A 17,596-nucleotide genomic window follows, 5' to 3' on the forward strand; every position below is an offset into this window, starting at 1 on the left:
TTCCCATCCAGCCAGATGTATTTTTTGTTTTACATTTCGAGGAAGTTCAGAGAAAACGAAACTTTTGAGGGTATTGATTTGCAACACCTGATTAGTGATGACGGACACGAAAATAATCCAATCCTTCAATCTTTCTCTGAGCCAATGATGCACTATACTTCATAAGACTTTACTACACAACTTTATTCAACTTTTTTTTTTTCCACTTGTCAAAAATATTTATTTTTTTAACAATCTAGAATTGAGTTTACTGCATACAAGTAGTGTAAAACATTTCCTCAAATTGTTGTCTGCACTAATTATAACCACTTTTGTTACACTAATGAAATTACTGAAATACATACTGTTCTTGGAAATACAAATAATAATACACTTGATACGGAAACTTGCAATCATATTAACTTCAAAGAGAGAGGAGGGGAAAGGGCAGCTCTAGCCAATTTGAGGGCCTGATGCGTCTACGCCCCTTTGACAGAACCAAGTTCTTCAAAAGATGACAAAGATGAGAAGACCAGAGAAAATCTATCAATCTACAGCAAAAATAATAACGTAGGAATATTCAAAACGGACTGGAGTTAGGAGTAAAAAAATTATATATATATATATAAAAAAAATAAAAAAAAACACTTTCTGACTCCACAGGCACAATACATACACTTCCGATGCACAAAAGGAAAACATATAAAGTGGGGGAACATCTACCACAAATAAAGAAAGGTACTAGCTACACTCTTGCACTTTGTAGCTTGTGTAGCCTTTTTTTTTTTAAAGGATTAGTCTCCCGTTATAGCTGCAGTAACTTTCTGACTTCTGTTCCTTTAAATGCTTTCAGACGACTGCCTAAAAGTACAAGTAACCTGCAGCTTTCCTGGCAAATCCTTGCTCATCTCCTCTCCTGCTAAGAACTGTAGCCTGTTGAATGGATACAGGATAAAACAAAAATTGTTATTCTAGTGTTGCGTGGGCTCACGCTGTACTACAACAGTCAGGTATGCAGAGTATTTAAAATAACAAATATGGAACATACCCTAGTGTCATAGTATCAATAACGCTGTGAGCCGTAGCCACCCCCACTTCCATTGCCTGAGCCATAGCCACCTGGAATGAACAACGATTGGCAGATGAATGTTGTGTCATCAGACAGCACAACATTCACATCCAGCTCAGGGGAGATAATACTCACCTCCATAGGGGCTAGTAGAGTTTCTGCCACCAAAGTTGTTTCCCTTCATGGGGCCATAGCTGGATTGCTGTCCTCTGTAGTTACCAAAGTCATTGTAATTTCCACCACCTCCTCCACCACCACCACCAAAGTTTCCTAGCAGTCAGAGATTTGTTTTTAGAAGGTCAGACATCAAATCCAATTATTGTGAGTGCAACTCAAAAAAATCAATCACGAGCCAAGACAATAAATCCTGGCTAAAATAGGCGTTTGTACCTCCCAAGTTGCCTCCGTCATTGTAGTTATCATATCCTCCTCCCTGGTTTCCATACCCAGGACCTCCTCCCCCATAACCCCCCCCACCACGTCCACCTCCGTAGCTAGGACCTCCACTATAGTTCCCACCTGCACAGAACAGGTTACAAAACAGTATGTCTCGGATCACAACAGGTTACAAAACAGTATGTCTCAGATCAGAACAGGTTACAAACAGACCACTCAGATCAAGTTACAAACAGACCACTCAGATCAAGTTACAAACTGACCAGTGAGATCAAGTTACAAACTGACCAGTGAGATCAGAACAGTGACCAAAAGCAGCGCACTCAGATTAGAACAAGCTCTCTTCAAGTAATGCATCTTTAAATCCTCCCTCATCTGATTATCCACTAATGGTAGAGAAATGTTTACCATCTCCCCCATATCCATCCCCTCCTCCATAACCTCCTCTTCCTCCACCGTAGCCTCCTGTAACACAAGATAAGTATGTTTACATGTATTGTGTGATTACTGTTCTTATGGTCCAAATTTATCCCCGTATCAAAATTGTAAAAGTGCTTACCTCGTCCAAAGTTGCCACCTCTACCCATGAAGTTCCCAGAGCCACCACCCCCACCTAAAAATAAAATGCCAATATTGACAAATGAAGCGCATTCTATAGGTGTTTCTCGAAAACAGTCACGCAATTTTACATTCAGTATGAAGACAGGTTATTATTCTTACTCCTCTGATTGGACGCTTCCATCATTTCCTGTTTTGAAAGTGCCTTTCTGACTTCGCAGTTGTGTGTGTTTATTGTGTGGTATTTTTGAGCTGAAAGGAAAACAATGGGGAATACTTAGCAAACGGAATGTTTACTGATGTTTAAAAGGACAAAGCTGCAACAACCACATACATACCGACAATTTTATCCACAGTGTCATTGTCATCAAATGAAACAAAGCAGAATCCCCTCTTCTTCCCAGTTGCGCGTTCCTCCATAATGTCAATGGTCTCGATCCTCCCGTAGGTCTCAAAGTACTCTCTGATATGGTCCTCCTCGGTGTCCTCCTTGATACCCCCAACAAAGATCTTCTTCACCCTCAGGTGGGCACCTGGTCTGTTGGAGTCCTGAGACAGACAAGAAGCGCTGGGCAGTGAGCACACACCGGTCAACACCTGCACAACAGCAAATGCACCTGAATGTGAAGCAGAGTTCTCTTACCTCTCTCGACACAGCCCTTTTAGGTTCGACAACACGCCCGTCCACCTTATGAGGTCGAGCTGCCATGCAGGCATCCACCTCCTCCACACAGGAGTATGTTACAAAGCCGAACCCTCTCGAGCGCTTGTTGTTTGGGTCCCTCATCACCTACATGAAACCAACGTATTAGCTTACATTACTTGGAACAATTTGGTGGGTCTCCAAGAAATACATTGTAAATGCTGGACACTTTTTTTATTAAATCAAATGCGAGTGAAATGCATACGTACCACACTATCTGTGAGGTTTCCCCATTGTTCAAAATGGATCCTTAAACTTTCCTCAGTGGTTTCAAAACTGAGGCCCCCAATGAACAGCTTCCTGAGCTGTTCAGGCTCCCTAGCTTCATGACCCTGTTGAATTATTCAAAACAGGAATGTATGTCACACAATGCAACTCTACAGACAACAGCATACCATCTTTTAACAAAACAATTGTACAGTGCAAGAGTCCAATATATAAGTGTAAATGTTCTAATTTCACACCATCCCAAGGCAGACCTACTGCATTAGAATGCATTGTGCCAACCAGGCTGTTTAAATGGTTACAGGCATTGAGAAAATTATATAATGTTATGGGTTACGGGGGGGGGGGGGGGGGGGGGGGGTACAGTAATCAGCTCTGCCCAGTGCCCAACAGCAAGACAGCTGATAAAACCCCCCCCCACAGAAAACATTTTAGGAGAGATAGTGTAATTATCTCATTAGCCACGACTCTATAACATTCTTGGGGAAACAACAATTCGCCATTTTGAAAATATTATTTAATATACTTTATAATGCAAATACCAATATTTGGTGTGTAAATTCATTTTTCAAGTTCACTGCATGTCGTACTACTATGTATAGGCGTAGCCTGTCCTACATTTTAAGGCCTATAACGTTATTATACCGGTAGCTATGTATCCCAACAATACATTTAAGTACTCGTCTACAAACCAAAATGTATGCAACATTGAAACCGTAGCACTACATGACAGGCATGATGCAATTTGATGGCCAAACGTTCAGAGACGCAGCTGTGCTAGTTAGTTAGCTAACGTTGCTTCCTCAAAAATGCGGTTAGAATGCGCACAATTTTTTTGTTGCTGTAACATGATAAAAACATTTTTTATCGGTTGGCTCTAAATACACTTTACACTCTGTTACGTCCAACTCAAATATACAGAAATTGATAAACATGCAATATGTGTATAACATCATCACCTCCATTTCGCAGCGTATAATTCTCCTTGGTTCTGAGAAGAAAGGAAGCTACTGTACCACGTGATTAGAAGTCTGCGCTTGTGCAGCGGTTATAACTGATCCAGGGTCAGTTCTTGTCTTTTACCAGAATAAACCGGATAGGGCAAGCTGCTTTAAAGTCAGTTCAGTATGTTTAGAAACTGTGGTCAGTTGTTTATAGAGAGCAATAGTAATGGGGTCTTGTTGTAGGAACTAACTGCGCCTTTCTTTATACCTGAGTGACTCTGCCATGGCTCGTTGACCAATGCCTTTGGGAAAATAATGGGGTTTTGGATGAACGCCGAATATAACATCTGTGGTAAACACAGGTTTAGGAGGTTTATACGTTTTATTCTATGATATAATCTTCATCAACTAATGTCACTTTTGGTGAATTAAAATAATAATAAAATAAGCACATATAGGCATCATAATCCATAAAGGTAATGTTAACTGACTGATATTTACCTCTGTGTGAAACTCAGACTTTATTTTCGCCATTTATCAACACCAGATATTTCACCAGATAAATATGAAGCATCTGTTTAGCTTTTCCAAATATGGTAGTGAGAGGAAGCCCACTGGCCGGCAGTGGGAGAATATTTTATATATTTTTATTTAACCTTTATTTAACTAGGCAAGTTAGTTAAGAACAAATTCTCAGTTACAATGACGGCCTAGCCCGGACCAAACCCAATTGTGCACCACCCTATGGGACTCCCAATCACAGCCAGTTGTGATACAGCCTGGAATTGAACCAGGGTCGGTAGTGACACCTCTAGCACTGAGATGCAATGCCTTAGACCGCTGCGCCACTCTGGAGTTCCAAAATGGAACAAGATTGATTTTGGCCGACATTCTGCATATTTTTCATCATATTTTTGATCTCAATACAGTTTTCTGTTACCAAAACTATAATATGTTATGAACAGAGTGTACTAAAGAGAATTGAGTTATTGCACATGCGCACTTCACAAAAATATGCAGATGAAGGCTACAACGTGCCAATCGGATCTCACTAGCTCGTGCTTGACTCTGCCCACCTCCTTGATTGTTCTGGCCACTATGACCCATTTGTTCCCGTTGGAAACGACAGGCTGTGGTCTATCTTGACTTAGTTATACAAATCTTTGATTACTCTTTCCGTTTTTTAGGACTACAAGCTGGCGATACCCCAGGGTCGTCACTAGTTAACACAACCACAAAGCCTATTTCTAAATGTATCTTCGTAAAATCTGATTTTAAATCTAACCTCTAACCTTAACTACACTGCTAACCTTATGCCGAACCTTAAATTACGATTTTTAAAAAGCACACGTTTGTTTTCATGAGTTTTTACGTTATAGCTCATTTTTCACTTTGTGGCAACTCTTAAATTAAGATTTTAAAAAAGGAAACGTTTGTTTTCATGAATTTTTACGTTATAGCCAATGTTTCACTTTGTGGCTGTGGTAACTAGTGGAAACCATACCCCAGAGCCATATAGACTTCGGCCGGAGCTGCGTTCAGTATAAAAAAAAACATAATAGAGCGTTCAATTGAACGGAAACAGTTGTGTACTGAGGCCCAGTTGAAACATGGGGTGGGGTTGGGTTGGGTTCAGCTTCTGGCTTCAAAATGCACCTACGCCCTTTAAATACACCAGTCATTACTTCAAGCCAAAACCCAGCACATCCACCGAACGGAGGAAACGTACCTCAAAGTCTGTCCAAGAACATACTAAAACAGGGGAAACGTGTGGTTCAGTACACGCCGTTCCGCAACACAGAAAACGTTCAAGTGAACTGAACTTTTAGAACGGCTGCCATGTTGCCCTGTTATTGGTGACATGTTGATACAACATGGAAAACAGAGCAGCGAATTTAACTGACGTTTTTAATTGATTAGCATTTGGGATAAGTCTGTACTGTGTTGTGTCGTCAACAAATAGCATATCTTTTTTCACTGGACATATTCATAGGTTTTGAAAATGATCAGAAATAAACAACACAACGCGGAATTATCACTTAGCAACAGCTACGAGAAACTGTCGCTCTGTGAACGTTCAGACAGAAACAGCATTGGCGCAACTCTCTATAGCCTAAATACGACTCTTGTAAATCAAATAAAATGTTATTGGTCACATACACATGGTTAGCAGATGTTAATGAGAGTGTAGCGAAGTGCTTGTGCTTCTAGTAACGACTATGCAGTAAAATCTAACAAGTAATCTAACAAATTCACAACAACTATTTTATACGCACAAATGTAAAGGGATGAATAAGAAAATGTACATATAAATATATGGATGAGTGATGGCTGTGCGGCATAGGCAAGATGCAGTAGATGGTGTAGAACACAGTATAAACATATGAGATGATTAGGATGTAGGATATGTAAACATTATTAAAGCGCTATTATTTAAAGTGACTACCGATACCTTTACTAAGCTCGTTTATTTAAGTGGCCAGAGATTTGAGTCTGTATGTTGGCAGCAGTCTCTCTATGTTAGAGGTGGCTGTTTAACAGTCAGATGACATTGAGATAGAAGCTGTTTTTCAGTCTCTCGGTACCAGCTTTGATGCACCTGTACTGACCTCGCCTTCTGGATGGATAGCGGGATGAAAGCGGGGTGAACAGGTAGTGGCTCCAGTGGTTGTTGTCCTTAATGATCTTTTTGGCCTTTGGGTGCTGTGGGTGTCCTGGAGGACAGGTAGTTTGCCCCTGGTGATGCGTTGTGCAGACCGCACTACTCTCTGGAGAGCCTTGCGGTCGAGGGTGGTGCAATTGCAGTACCAGGCGGTGATACACCAGGTGGTGCATCTGTAAATGTTTGTGAGTGTTTTAGATGACAAGACACATTTCTTCAGCCTCCTGAGGTTGAAGAGGCACTGTTGCGCCTTCTTCACCAAGCTGTCTGTGTGGGTGGACCATTTCAGTTTGTCCGTGATGTGTACGCCGAGGAACTTCAAACGTTCCACCTTCTCCACTACTGTCCCGTCAATGTGGATGGGGGATGCTCCCTCTGCTGTTTCCTGAAGTCCACGATCATCTCCTTTGTTTTGTTGACTTTGTTAGCAAGAGGTTATTTTCCTGACACCACTCTCCGAGGGTCCCCACCTCCTTACTGTAGGCTGTCTTGTCGTTGTTGGTAACAAGGCCTACCACTGTAGTATTGTCTGCAAAATTGATGATTGAGTTGGAAGCGTGAATGGCCACGCAGTCATGGGTGAACAGGGAGCACAGGAGAGGGCTGAGAATGCAGTCAAGGACCCAGAGACCCTGGCTTAATGATGAGTTTGGAGGGTACTATGGTGTTAAATGCTAAGCTGTAGTCAATGAACAGCAGTCCTACATAGGTATTCGTCTTGTCCAGATGGGATAGGGCAATGTGATGGCAATTGCATCATCAGTGGACCTATTGGGGCGGTAAGCAAATTGGAGTGGGTCTAGGGTATCAGGTAGGGTGGAGGTGATATGGTCTTTGACTAGTCTCTCAAAGCACTTCATGATGACAGAGGTGAGTGCAATGGGCGATAGTCATTTAGTTCAGTTACCTTAGATTTCTTGGGAACAGGGACAATGGTAGCCATCTTGAATCATGTGGGGACAACAGACTGGGATAGGGATTGGTTGAATATGTCCATAAACACACCAGCCAGCTGGTCTGTGCATGCTCTGAGGATGCGGCTAGGGACGCTGTCTTGGCCGTCAGCCTTGCGAGGGTTAACACGTTTTAAACGTTTTACTCACGTTGGCCACAGAGAAGGAGAGCCAGCATGCTTTGGTAGCTGGCCGTGTCAGTGGCAATGCATTGTGAGCAAGACGTCGGTGTCCGCGACGGGGCTGGTTTTGTTTTTGTAATCTGTGATTGACTGTAGACCCTACCACATACGTATCGTGTATGAGCCGTTGAATTGTGACTACTTCATCTCTATACTGACGCTTTTCTTGTTTGATTGCCTTGCAGAGGGAATAGTTGCACTGTTTGTATTCGGTCGTGGTTCTGGTCGCCTTGCCATGATTAAAAGCGATGGTTCGCACTTTCAGTTTTGCGCGAATGCTGCCATCAATCCATGGTTTCTGATTAGGGTAGGTTTTAATGATCACAGAGGGTACGACATCTCCGATGCACTTGCTAATAAACTCGCTCACCGAGTCAGCGTATACATCAATGTTATTGTCTGAGGCTATCTTGAAGTGTGGAATCCGATTGATCAGACCAGCGTTGTGTTGACCTGAGCACAGGCGTTTCCTATTTTAGTTTGTTGCTGGGAGCAACAAAATGGAGTCAGGGTCAGATTTGCCGAAGGCAGGGCGGCGGAGGACTTTATATGTGTCGCGGAAGTTTGAGTAGCAATGATCCAGAATGCTACCAGATCTTGTCTCGCATTCGATATGCTGATAGAATTTAGGAAGTATAGTTCTTAGGTTAGCTTTGTTAAAATCCCCAGCTACAATAAATGCAGCTTTAGGATGTATGGTTTCCAGTTTACATAGTCCAGTGAAGTTCTTTCAGGGCCGTCGAGGTATCTGGTTGGGGGGGATATACACGACTGTGACTATAATTGAAGATAATTTTCTTGGAAGATAATGCGTCGGCTTTTGATTGTAAGGAATTCTAGGTCAGGTGAACAAAAGGACTTGAGTTCCTGTATGCTGTTGTGATTACACCATGAGTCATTAATCATAAAGCATACACCCCCACCCTTCTTCTTACCATGGAGATGTTTGTTTCTGTAGGCGCGATGCGTGAAGAAACCGAGTGGCTTTCCCGACTCTGACAACATATCTCGATCGAGCCATGTTTCCGTGAAACAGAGAATGTTACAGTCTCTGATGTCTCTCTGGAAGGCAACTCGTGCCCTAATTTCGTACACCTTGTTATCTAGAGATTGGACATTGGCGAGTAATATGCTCGGAAGCAGTGGATGGTGTCTGTCTCTCCTGCGGTGACCTCATTGTTTTGCGTCGGCCTCTGGGATAAGATCCCACGTCCAGGGTGGAGGTCCAAACAAAGGGTCCACTTCGGGACATATTCCTGGTCATAATGATGGTAAGTTGCGAGGCTTTTATATACAACAGTTCTTCCCGGCTGTAAGTAATAACACTTGAGATTTTCTGGGCTAACAATGTAAGCAATCATACATAAAAAAACAAATAACTGTATAGTTTTCCTGGACCTGAAGCGAGGTGACCATCTCTGTCAGCTCCATCTTGTATACTCTTATTTAGGTTTCCAATGATTATATAGATGAACAATTATTACTATTATTACTAATGTATTACAATCCATGACATGTTTTGAATGTTCTGCCTGCCCTGACCCTGAGACTGCCTGCCGTTTTTGTACCTTTCCCAAACCTAACTGGATTATTGACCCCTGCCTGTCCTAACCCTGAGACTGCTTGCCGTTCTGGTCCCTTTATGCCCTCACTAGATTATTGACCCATGCCTGCCTTGACCTGTCATTTCCCTGCCCCTGTTGTTAGGAAGACACTTTTGTTTCTTCAACTCTGTCTGCATCTGGGTCATACCTCAAATGTGATAGTAGCAGTATGTGTTGAGTATTTTTTGTTGTTTCAGTACTGTTATATATAATAGGTACAATTATTGGACATGTGCTGAGTAAAAGACCATTACAACCATTTCAATTCATTACATTGTTCTATTGCTAACATTTAACACACAGTTGTTAAAATGGAAAAAAAAGGACTCTACAGCCATCAAAATAAGTCAATAACCATGAATAAAGTACGTCCTGTGTTTCACTCTGACTGTCGATTACACACCACCTTGTTCCAGCACATTTATTTCTTAATTAAACTGATAATGAGATTGAGGCTTGGTAACATTATGTCTGCTTCAGAGCTCTGCTTTAATGAACAGTGGTAGTTGTGCGGTACCAGGAGTTCTCGCCTCTGGGCGTAGGAGTTGTCAAATACTCTGCATGACCACGGATCTCAATGATTAATTTGTTTATATTCTGAATGGCACCAAAATGTGCAACAGCTTTTGTCTCCATGTTGATATTGAACAATCTGTGACATTTTCATTGATTACGTAAGTGTCACGCCCTGACCTTAGAGAGATGTTTTATTTCTCTATTTGGTTAGGTAAGGGTGTGATGTGGGATGGGCATTCTATGTTCTTTTTTCGATGTTTTGTATTTCTTTGTGACAGAACTACCCACCACAAAAGGACGTGGGAGGAGATCCTGTCCGTAAAGGATCGCCTGCCGTGGGAGCACGTAGAAGCAGCGAGGAAGGCGGGGGCAGCGAGAAAGAGGGCCCAGGATTACACAGGGTCACGGCTGGCACTAAAGACCGGGAGGCCACTCCAAACTTCTTTTTTTTTCATCACTGGAGGCACCGTGTTATGCGGTGGAGCCTCCAGTGATGATCCATGGCACGAAGTCTCCAGTGACGATCCATGGCAAGAAGCCTCCAGTGATGATCCATGGCAAGAAGCCTCCAGTGATGATCCATGGCACGAAGCCTCCAGTGATGATCCATGGCAAGAAGCCTCCAGTGATGATCCATTGCACGAAGCCTCCAGTGATGATCAATTGCACGAAGCCTCCAGTGATGATCCATGGCAAGAAGCCTCCAGTGACAATCCATGGCACGAAGCCTCCAGTGATGATCCATGGCAAGAAGCCTCCAGTGATGATCCATGGCAAGAAGCCTCCAGTGATGATCCATGGCACAAAGCCTCCAGTGATGATCCATGGCACGAAGCCTCCAGTGAGGAGTCATGGCACGAAGCCTCCAGCGACGGTCTCCAGTCCGGGGCCCGCAGCGAGGGTCCCCAGTCCGGGGTCGGCAGCGAGCCACCACCGCAGGTAGATGCACACCCTGGCCCTCCCTTATAGGTTCAGGTTTTGCGTCCTGAGTCCGCACTTTTGGGGGGAGGGGGGGGGGGGGGGGGTATTGTCACACCCTGACCTTAGAGAGACGTTTTATTTCTCTATTTGGTTAGGTCAGAGTGTGATGTGGGGTGGGCATTCTATGTTCTATTTTCTATGTTTTGTATTTCTTTGTGACAGTAAGGAAAAATCAACAAGGGGATATGCATTATATCGAAAATAATGAACGACGTGTAAGGTGTGTTCCACGCTAGCGGATTAATATGCATTATTTTCCAAAGAACGCATAGAGTCCTGAGTTGATTCTAACTCTTTTATACCATGGCTATAATTTAACACATTTGCCTCTATAAATGTATTCATTTACTGGTAGAACTGTGTTCAACATCCACTGAAGTAGCTAGCAAATTTACTAGCTAGTGCTAGTTTAGCTAACCAAATCATCGGTCCTAGCTTGCTATTATGAAAATCTAATTCAGTTATACGAATACTGTTTTCAATTAGATTTTTTGCTTTCAAAAGCTGCTCAAACATGTAAAAATAAACTATAGCCATTGAATTCTACCGTGCAAATATACTGTGCGTTATTTAAGCATTAAGGCCCAAGGGGGTGTGGTATATGGTCAAGGCACAACACAAACCCCAGAGGTGCCTTATTGCTATTATAAACTGGTTACCAACATAATTAGAACAGTAAAAATAAATGTTTTGTAATACCCGGGGTATACAGTCTGATATACCATGGCTGTCAGCCAATCAGCATTCAGGGCTCGAACCACCCAGTTAATAAAGATAAATAATGCACGCTCTAGAATGCCCTTCAAGCCAATCAGAAAGGAGCATTCAACAATGCCATGGTATAAAGTATTTTATTTGTCCATAGCACCGGCATAAGAGGGAAAACATTAATGCTGATAAAATGTTTTGCAGGGTGAACAGCCAAGGCTAGCCCAGCAGCCATAAACCAGGTCTTAATGTCCCAGTCCCAAGGCCATCCTAACCACTATTATTTGAGGGGAGCTTCAGATTTGTTATTTTACCAGGTAAGTTGACTGAGAACACATTCTCATTTACAGCAACAACCTGGGGATTAGTTACAGGGGAGAGGAGGGGGATGAATGAGCCAATTGTAAACTGGGGATGATTAGGTGACCGTGATGGTGTGAAGGACAGCTTGGGAATTTAGCCAGGACACCAGAGTTAACTCTTACAATAATACTCTTACAATAAGTGCCATGGGATCTGTAATGACCTCAGAGAGTCAGGACACCCATTTAACATCCCATCCAAAAGACAACACCCTACACAGGGAAGTGTCACTGCCCTGGGGCATTGGCATAGATACAATGGGGCAAAAAAAGTATTTAGTCAGCCACCAATTGTGCAAGTTCTCCCACTTAAAAAGATGAGAGAGGCCTGTAATTTTTATCATAGGTACACTTCAACTATGACAGACAAAATTAGAAAAAAATTGTAGGATTTTTAATGAATTTATTTGCAAATTATGGTGGAAAATAAGTATTTGGTCACCTACAAACAAGCAAGATTTCTGGCTCTCACAGACCTGTAACTTCTTCTTTAAGAGGCTTTTTTTGCCCCACTGTAAATATATTTTCAGACCAGAGGAAAGAGTGCCTCCTACTGGCCCTCCAACACCACTTCTTGCAGCATCTGGTCTCCCATCCAGGGACCAACCCTGCTTAGCTTCAGAAGCAAGCCAGCAGTGGGATGCAGGGTGGTATGCTGTTAGCATGTCAGGTGATTTGTCCAAAAACCAGGTAGTCAGTCATAGGGCAACTGAAGGAGGAAATGCTCCCAAACAAGCATTTATAAGCCTAGAAAAAGGACTTGGTTTTACACCGGGCTCAATAGTAATTCAACAAAGTAACTTGTCCATCAGAACACATTAAATCATGTATTATTTCTTGATTTTGGTGTATAGACCTATTGATGTGCACTTGCTAGTAAGCTCTGGACAAATCATAGGACTACATGAACCGGCAACCATTTATTAATTTCAATCACAAATTATGGACTGAAATGGCACAAAACAGAATATTTGGCATAGTTAAAGGATCTGTACTGTGAAGAGGGCCGGGTGTTTAGGGAGGTTAGCTGAGCTGAGCAGAGCTGTGTGTAAAGGCATGTGTCGTGCAGTATCAGCTCTTCCTCACTGATGGAGTTTGGTTGATGCTCTGTGTGCTATTTGCCCCACCACCTGGACAGCAAACCACACTGAGATCTATCACACACTATTGACCCATCCCACACATTCTTTATTTAACCTTTATTTAACTAGGCAAGTCAGATGAGAGCAAATTCTTTTTTTACAATGACGCCTACCCCTTGCCAAACCCGGACAACGCTGGGCCAATTGTGTTGGGACTCCCAATCATGGCCGAATGTGATACAGCCTGAATGATCCTACCGGTGAATAATTATTACCAGCTTCAGGTAGGAACATTTTCTCTCCCCAATCTGGGGTTCAATAAAACATTCTATTAGTGATGTGTTTTTGTTATATTTCATTTTGTTGCATGACATCAAGGGTAGTCAGCATGTTTTTACTAATAATTTGTTATCACAGCCAAAACTCAGAGTGTCAATCGTTTGCCTGCCGACAGAACTTAGCACCCCTGAACAGAGTGTTGGCAGTCAATCTCTTTTGTGTTCACATAGCAAAGACCTTGAAGCCGTCAGCCACTGCCTTGGAAAAATACTCCAAACAAGGTGGCAGTAGCTTTGTTTGGGAATGCATGTCCATGTGTGTTGCTTATGTAACGGTATAACTTTAGACCGTCCCCTCGCCCATACCCGGGCGCAAACCAGGGAACCTCTGCACACATCAACAACAGTCACCCTCGAAGCATCGTTACCCATCGCTCCACAAAAGCCGCGGACCTTGCAGAGCAAGGGGAACCACTGCTTCAAGGTCTCAGAGCAAGTGACGTCACCGATTGACATGCTATTTAGCGCGCAACACCGCTAACTAGCTAGCCATGTCACATCCGTTACACTTAGCTTTAGTTTATGGTCTAGAGTCCAATGTTAGCTAGCCCTAGCTGCTAATGTGCTATTTTGTAGAATTCCCTTGTTGATAAATCAAATCACACACACATGGTTAGCAGATGCTAATGTGAGTGTAGCGAAATGCTTGTGCTTCTAGTTCTGACAGTGCAGTAATATCTAACAAGTAATCTAACAATAATGGCCGTGCGGCATAGGCAAGGTGCAGTAGATGGTATAAAATACAGTATGTACATTTGATATGAGTAATGTAAGATATGTAAACATAATTAAATTGGCATTATTTAAAGTGTTATTGTTTAAAGTGATGAGTGATCCATTTATTAAAGTGGCCAGTGATTGGGTCTCAATGTAGCCAGCAGCCTCTCTGAGTTAGCGATGGCTGTTTAGCAGTCTGATGGCCTTGAGACAGAAGCTGTTTTTCAATCTCTCGGTCCCTGCTTTGATGCACCTGTGCTGACCTCGCCACCTGTACTGACTACTAGCCATATGGCCATAGCTGGATAACTACCTAGCAAGACTATGAAGAAACAGTTAAATTCACTCTCTATAATCCCATACGGCCAGTGCCAGCCCATAGCCAAATGTTTAGCTAGCTAACTTTAACATATTTGCTAACTAGCAAAACTTAGCTAGCTAGCTAAGAACATTGCACTAACTTGGCAGCTAACACAAGCAGCTGTTTAATGTACACTAATCCATTGTGATTTAATTATAATGTCAATACTAGCTACAGTGGTTAGCTAGTTTGGAGGAAGTATTTAGTGTTGTGTGTCTGTGCACTTAGCTACAATAACCAGTCTTAGTCTCCGGCAGGGTTCTCTCCACAATAACCAGACTGTCTCCAGCAAAGTTCTGTCCACAATAACCAGTCTGTCTCCAGCAGGGTTCTGTCCACAATAACCAGTCTGTCTCCAGCAGGGTTCTGTTCACAATAACCAGTCTGTCTCCAGCAGGGTTCTGTTCACAATAACCAGTCTGTCTCCAGCAGGATTCTGTTCACAATAACCAGACTGTCTCCCAACAGAATTCTGTTCACAATAACCAGTCTGTCTCCAGCAGGGTTCTGTCCACAATAACCAGTCTGTCTCCAGCAGGGTTCTGTTCACAATAACCAGTATGTCTCCTGCAGGGTTATGTTCACAATAACCAGTCTGTCTCCAGCAGAATTCTGTCCACAATAACCAGTCTGTCTCCAGCAGGCTTCTGTTCACAATAACCAGTCTGTCTCCAGCAGGGTTCTGTTCACAATAACCAGACTGTCTCCAGCAGAATTCTGTTCACAATAACCAGTCTGTCTCCAGCAGGGTTCTGTTCACAATAACCAGTCTGTCTCCAGCAGAATTCTGTTCACAATAACCAGTCTGTCTCCAGCAAAGTTCTGTCCACAATAACCAGTCTGTCTCCAGCAGGGTTCTGTTCACAATAACCAGTCTGTCTCCAGAAGAATTCTGTTCACAATAACCAGTCTGTCTCCAGCAGAATTCTGTCCACAATAACCAGTCTGTCTCCAGCAGGGTCCGGCACCCCTACCTACATAAAAACATATGACAAAACTCCTCTAGATGGAGCTCTTGCCCATGAAAAGTAAGGACTTGTGCCTGGAGTATTAACACAGGCTTGAAGCCGCACTATGTAAAGGTGTGCTTTTCATGCCAACAAACAGTTGGCCACCATCAAAAATAATAATGGATTAATTTAAGCATCTCATAAGATGTAAATATTTTACCTTTATTTAACTAAGGCAAGTCAGTTATGAACAAGTTCTTATTTACAATGACGGCCTAGACCAGACGATCCTAGGCCAATTGTCCCCCTGTCCTATGGGACTCCCAATCACAGCCGGTTGTGATACAGCCTGGATTCGAACCAGGGTGTCTGTAGTAATGCCTCAAGATGCAGTGCCACTCAGGAGCCCCTACATAATAGTAACCTAATGGGATCTTAGATAAGGTCAATCTTTTTTTTCAGAATCAATTGACATTTCATTAGTTAAACTTATACTGAAAATGTTACAGAATGTGGCTTTAACCCAAAACAATATTACTGGTTGTTTAATTATTTGCCCTTTATTAATTCTTAAAATTCACCTTAAAACAGAATAGGCTGTATGTTGACCACTTTACTCCATGCTTCCCAGTATTCAGGTCATGATCTGGATGGGAAGAGCGTTCACACTCATCATCTGTCTGTCTGTCTGTCTGTCTGTCTGTCTGTCTGTCTGTCTGTCTGTCTGTCGCTATACTGTCTGTCTGTCTGTCTGTCTGTCTGTCTGTCTGTCTGTCTGTCTGTCTGTCGCTATACTGTCTGTCTGTCTGTCTGTCTGTCTGTCTGTCTGTCTGTCTGTCTGTCTGTCTGTCTGTCTGTCTGTCTGTCTGGTCTGTCGCTATACTGTCTGTCTGGTCTGTCGCTATACTGTCTGTCTGTCTGTCTGTCTGTCTGTCTGTCTGTCTGTCTGTCTGTCTGTCTGTCTGTCTGTCTGTCGCTATACTGTCTGTCTGTCTGTCTGTCTGTCTGTCTGTCTGTCGCTATACTGTCTGTCTGTCTGTCTGTCTGGTCTGTCTGTCTGTCTGTCTGTCTGTCTGTCGCTATACTGTCTGTCTGTCTGTCTGTCTGTCTGTCTGTCTTTCTGTCTGTCGCTATACTGTCTGTCTGTCTGTCTGTCTGTCTGTCTGTCTGTCTGTCTGTCACAGCAGAAGCAGAGGACACATTTTGACCTTGTCCTGTGAAATCGCAGCAGTGGTTCCGAGAGGGAAGCCTGCTATAAAGCATGGTCAACCTGGCTTTGGGCAAGTGGAAACTGTGAGGAAATTGAGCATCAGAGCAGGGAAAGCGGGGAGTGAATTTAGTCACCGTCTACCACCCCTTCACATGCGATTACAAAGCCAAGCCCGCACGTCAGTGTTGACCACAATCTCTCTCCCAGGAATTTAGGAAAATAACAATTCCTAGCATCTGTTTCCTGTCCTATGCATGGAGGAAATGGGTGTAAATCACACCAAATAAAAATAGAATCAGCTTATTGGGATCTAAGGGTAGCAATTGTGGCTTTGTTTTTTGGGCCTATGTGTGTGTGTTCGTTTGTGTGTGTGATGTGAATATGTGAGTGATCTGCACTAAAATGTTGGCCTACCTGGCTGTGAGCTACTGACGAGCGACAAGCTACAGACAATTAGACAACCATTAATGGTTTTATTTAAAGTGCCTCGTATGAAGGCATCATAAAGCATTCACATAGGCTTCATAAAGCATTCACATAGGCTTTATAAGCATTCATATAAGCTTAATAAGCACTGCATTAATGGATCACAAATCATCTATAAGCGTAGTTCATGCTCTATAAATGTTTAATAAATGTGAACAAAGAAATGGTTGGCTATTTCCTAATTAGGAGAACAATACAATGCAGCTTTTCACACCGTATAATTGTATGACTTAGTCCAGGGTTAGCACCTCTTTAGTCCAGGGTTAGAGCCTCTTTAGTCCAGGGTTAGAGCCTCTTTAGTCCAGGGTTAGAGCCTCTTTAGTCCAAGGTTAGAGCCACTTTAGTCCAGGGTTAGAGCCTCTTTAATCCAGGGTTAGAGCCTCTTTAGTCCAGGGTTAGAGCCTCTTTAGTCCAGGGTTAGAGCCTCTTTAGTCCAGGGTTAGAGCCTCTTTAGTCCAAGGTTAGACCCACTTTAGTCCAGGGTTAGAGCCTCTTTAATCCAGGGTTAGAGCCTCTTTAGTCCAGGGTTAGAGCATCTTTAATCCAGGGTTAGAGCCTCTTTAGTCCAGGGTTAGAGACTCTGTAGTCCAGGGTTAGAGCCTATTTAGTC

The 17,596-nt window shown here is 42.9% G+C and overlaps 1 protein-coding gene across 1 annotated transcript; it reads right to left on the bottom strand.

Annotated features, from left to right (window-relative positions):
* Nucleotides 1-162: 162 nt before the first annotated feature.
* LOC110501923 (heterogeneous nuclear ribonucleoproteins A2/B1) lies at nt 163-4,003 on the bottom strand. Its single transcript, XM_021579796.3, has 11 exons — nt 3,890-4,003; nt 2,915-3,037; nt 2,646-2,792; nt 2,341-2,551; nt 2,165-2,254; nt 2,004-2,057; nt 1,853-1,909; nt 1,439-1,567; nt 1,184-1,318; nt 1,028-1,098; nt 163-912 (listed from the first exon to the last, which is right to left on the bottom strand). Exons 1-10 carry the CDS (start codon nt 3,893-3,895, stop codon nt 1,043-1,045), a joined length of 1,008 nt encoding a protein of 335 aa, XP_021435471.3. The 5' UTR covers nt 3,896-4,003; the 3' UTR covers nt 163-912; nt 1,028-1,042.
* Between the last annotated feature and the right edge of the window lie 13,593 nt (nt 4,004-17,596).

This window comes from Oncorhynchus mykiss, chromosome 22 (assembly GCF_057628025.1).
Source record: "Oncorhynchus mykiss isolate SJ-2025 chromosome 22, ASM5762802v1, whole genome shotgun sequence".
NCBI classification, from domain to species: domain Eukaryota; kingdom Metazoa; phylum Chordata; class Actinopteri; order Salmoniformes; family Salmonidae; genus Oncorhynchus; species Oncorhynchus mykiss.

Bases quoted from the DNA above. Each gene is read 5' to 3' on its own strand.
- LOC110501923 (XM_021579796.3), bottom strand. The intron at 2,552-2,645 runs GTAAGAGAACTC...TGTCTGTCTCAG, and splicing joins AAAGGGCTGTGTCGAGAGAG to GACTCCAACAGACCAGGTGC. The intron at 1,319-1,438 runs GTACAAACGCCT...TCTGACTGCTAG, and splicing joins TGACGGAGGCAACTTGGGAG to GAAACTTTGGTGGTGGTGGT.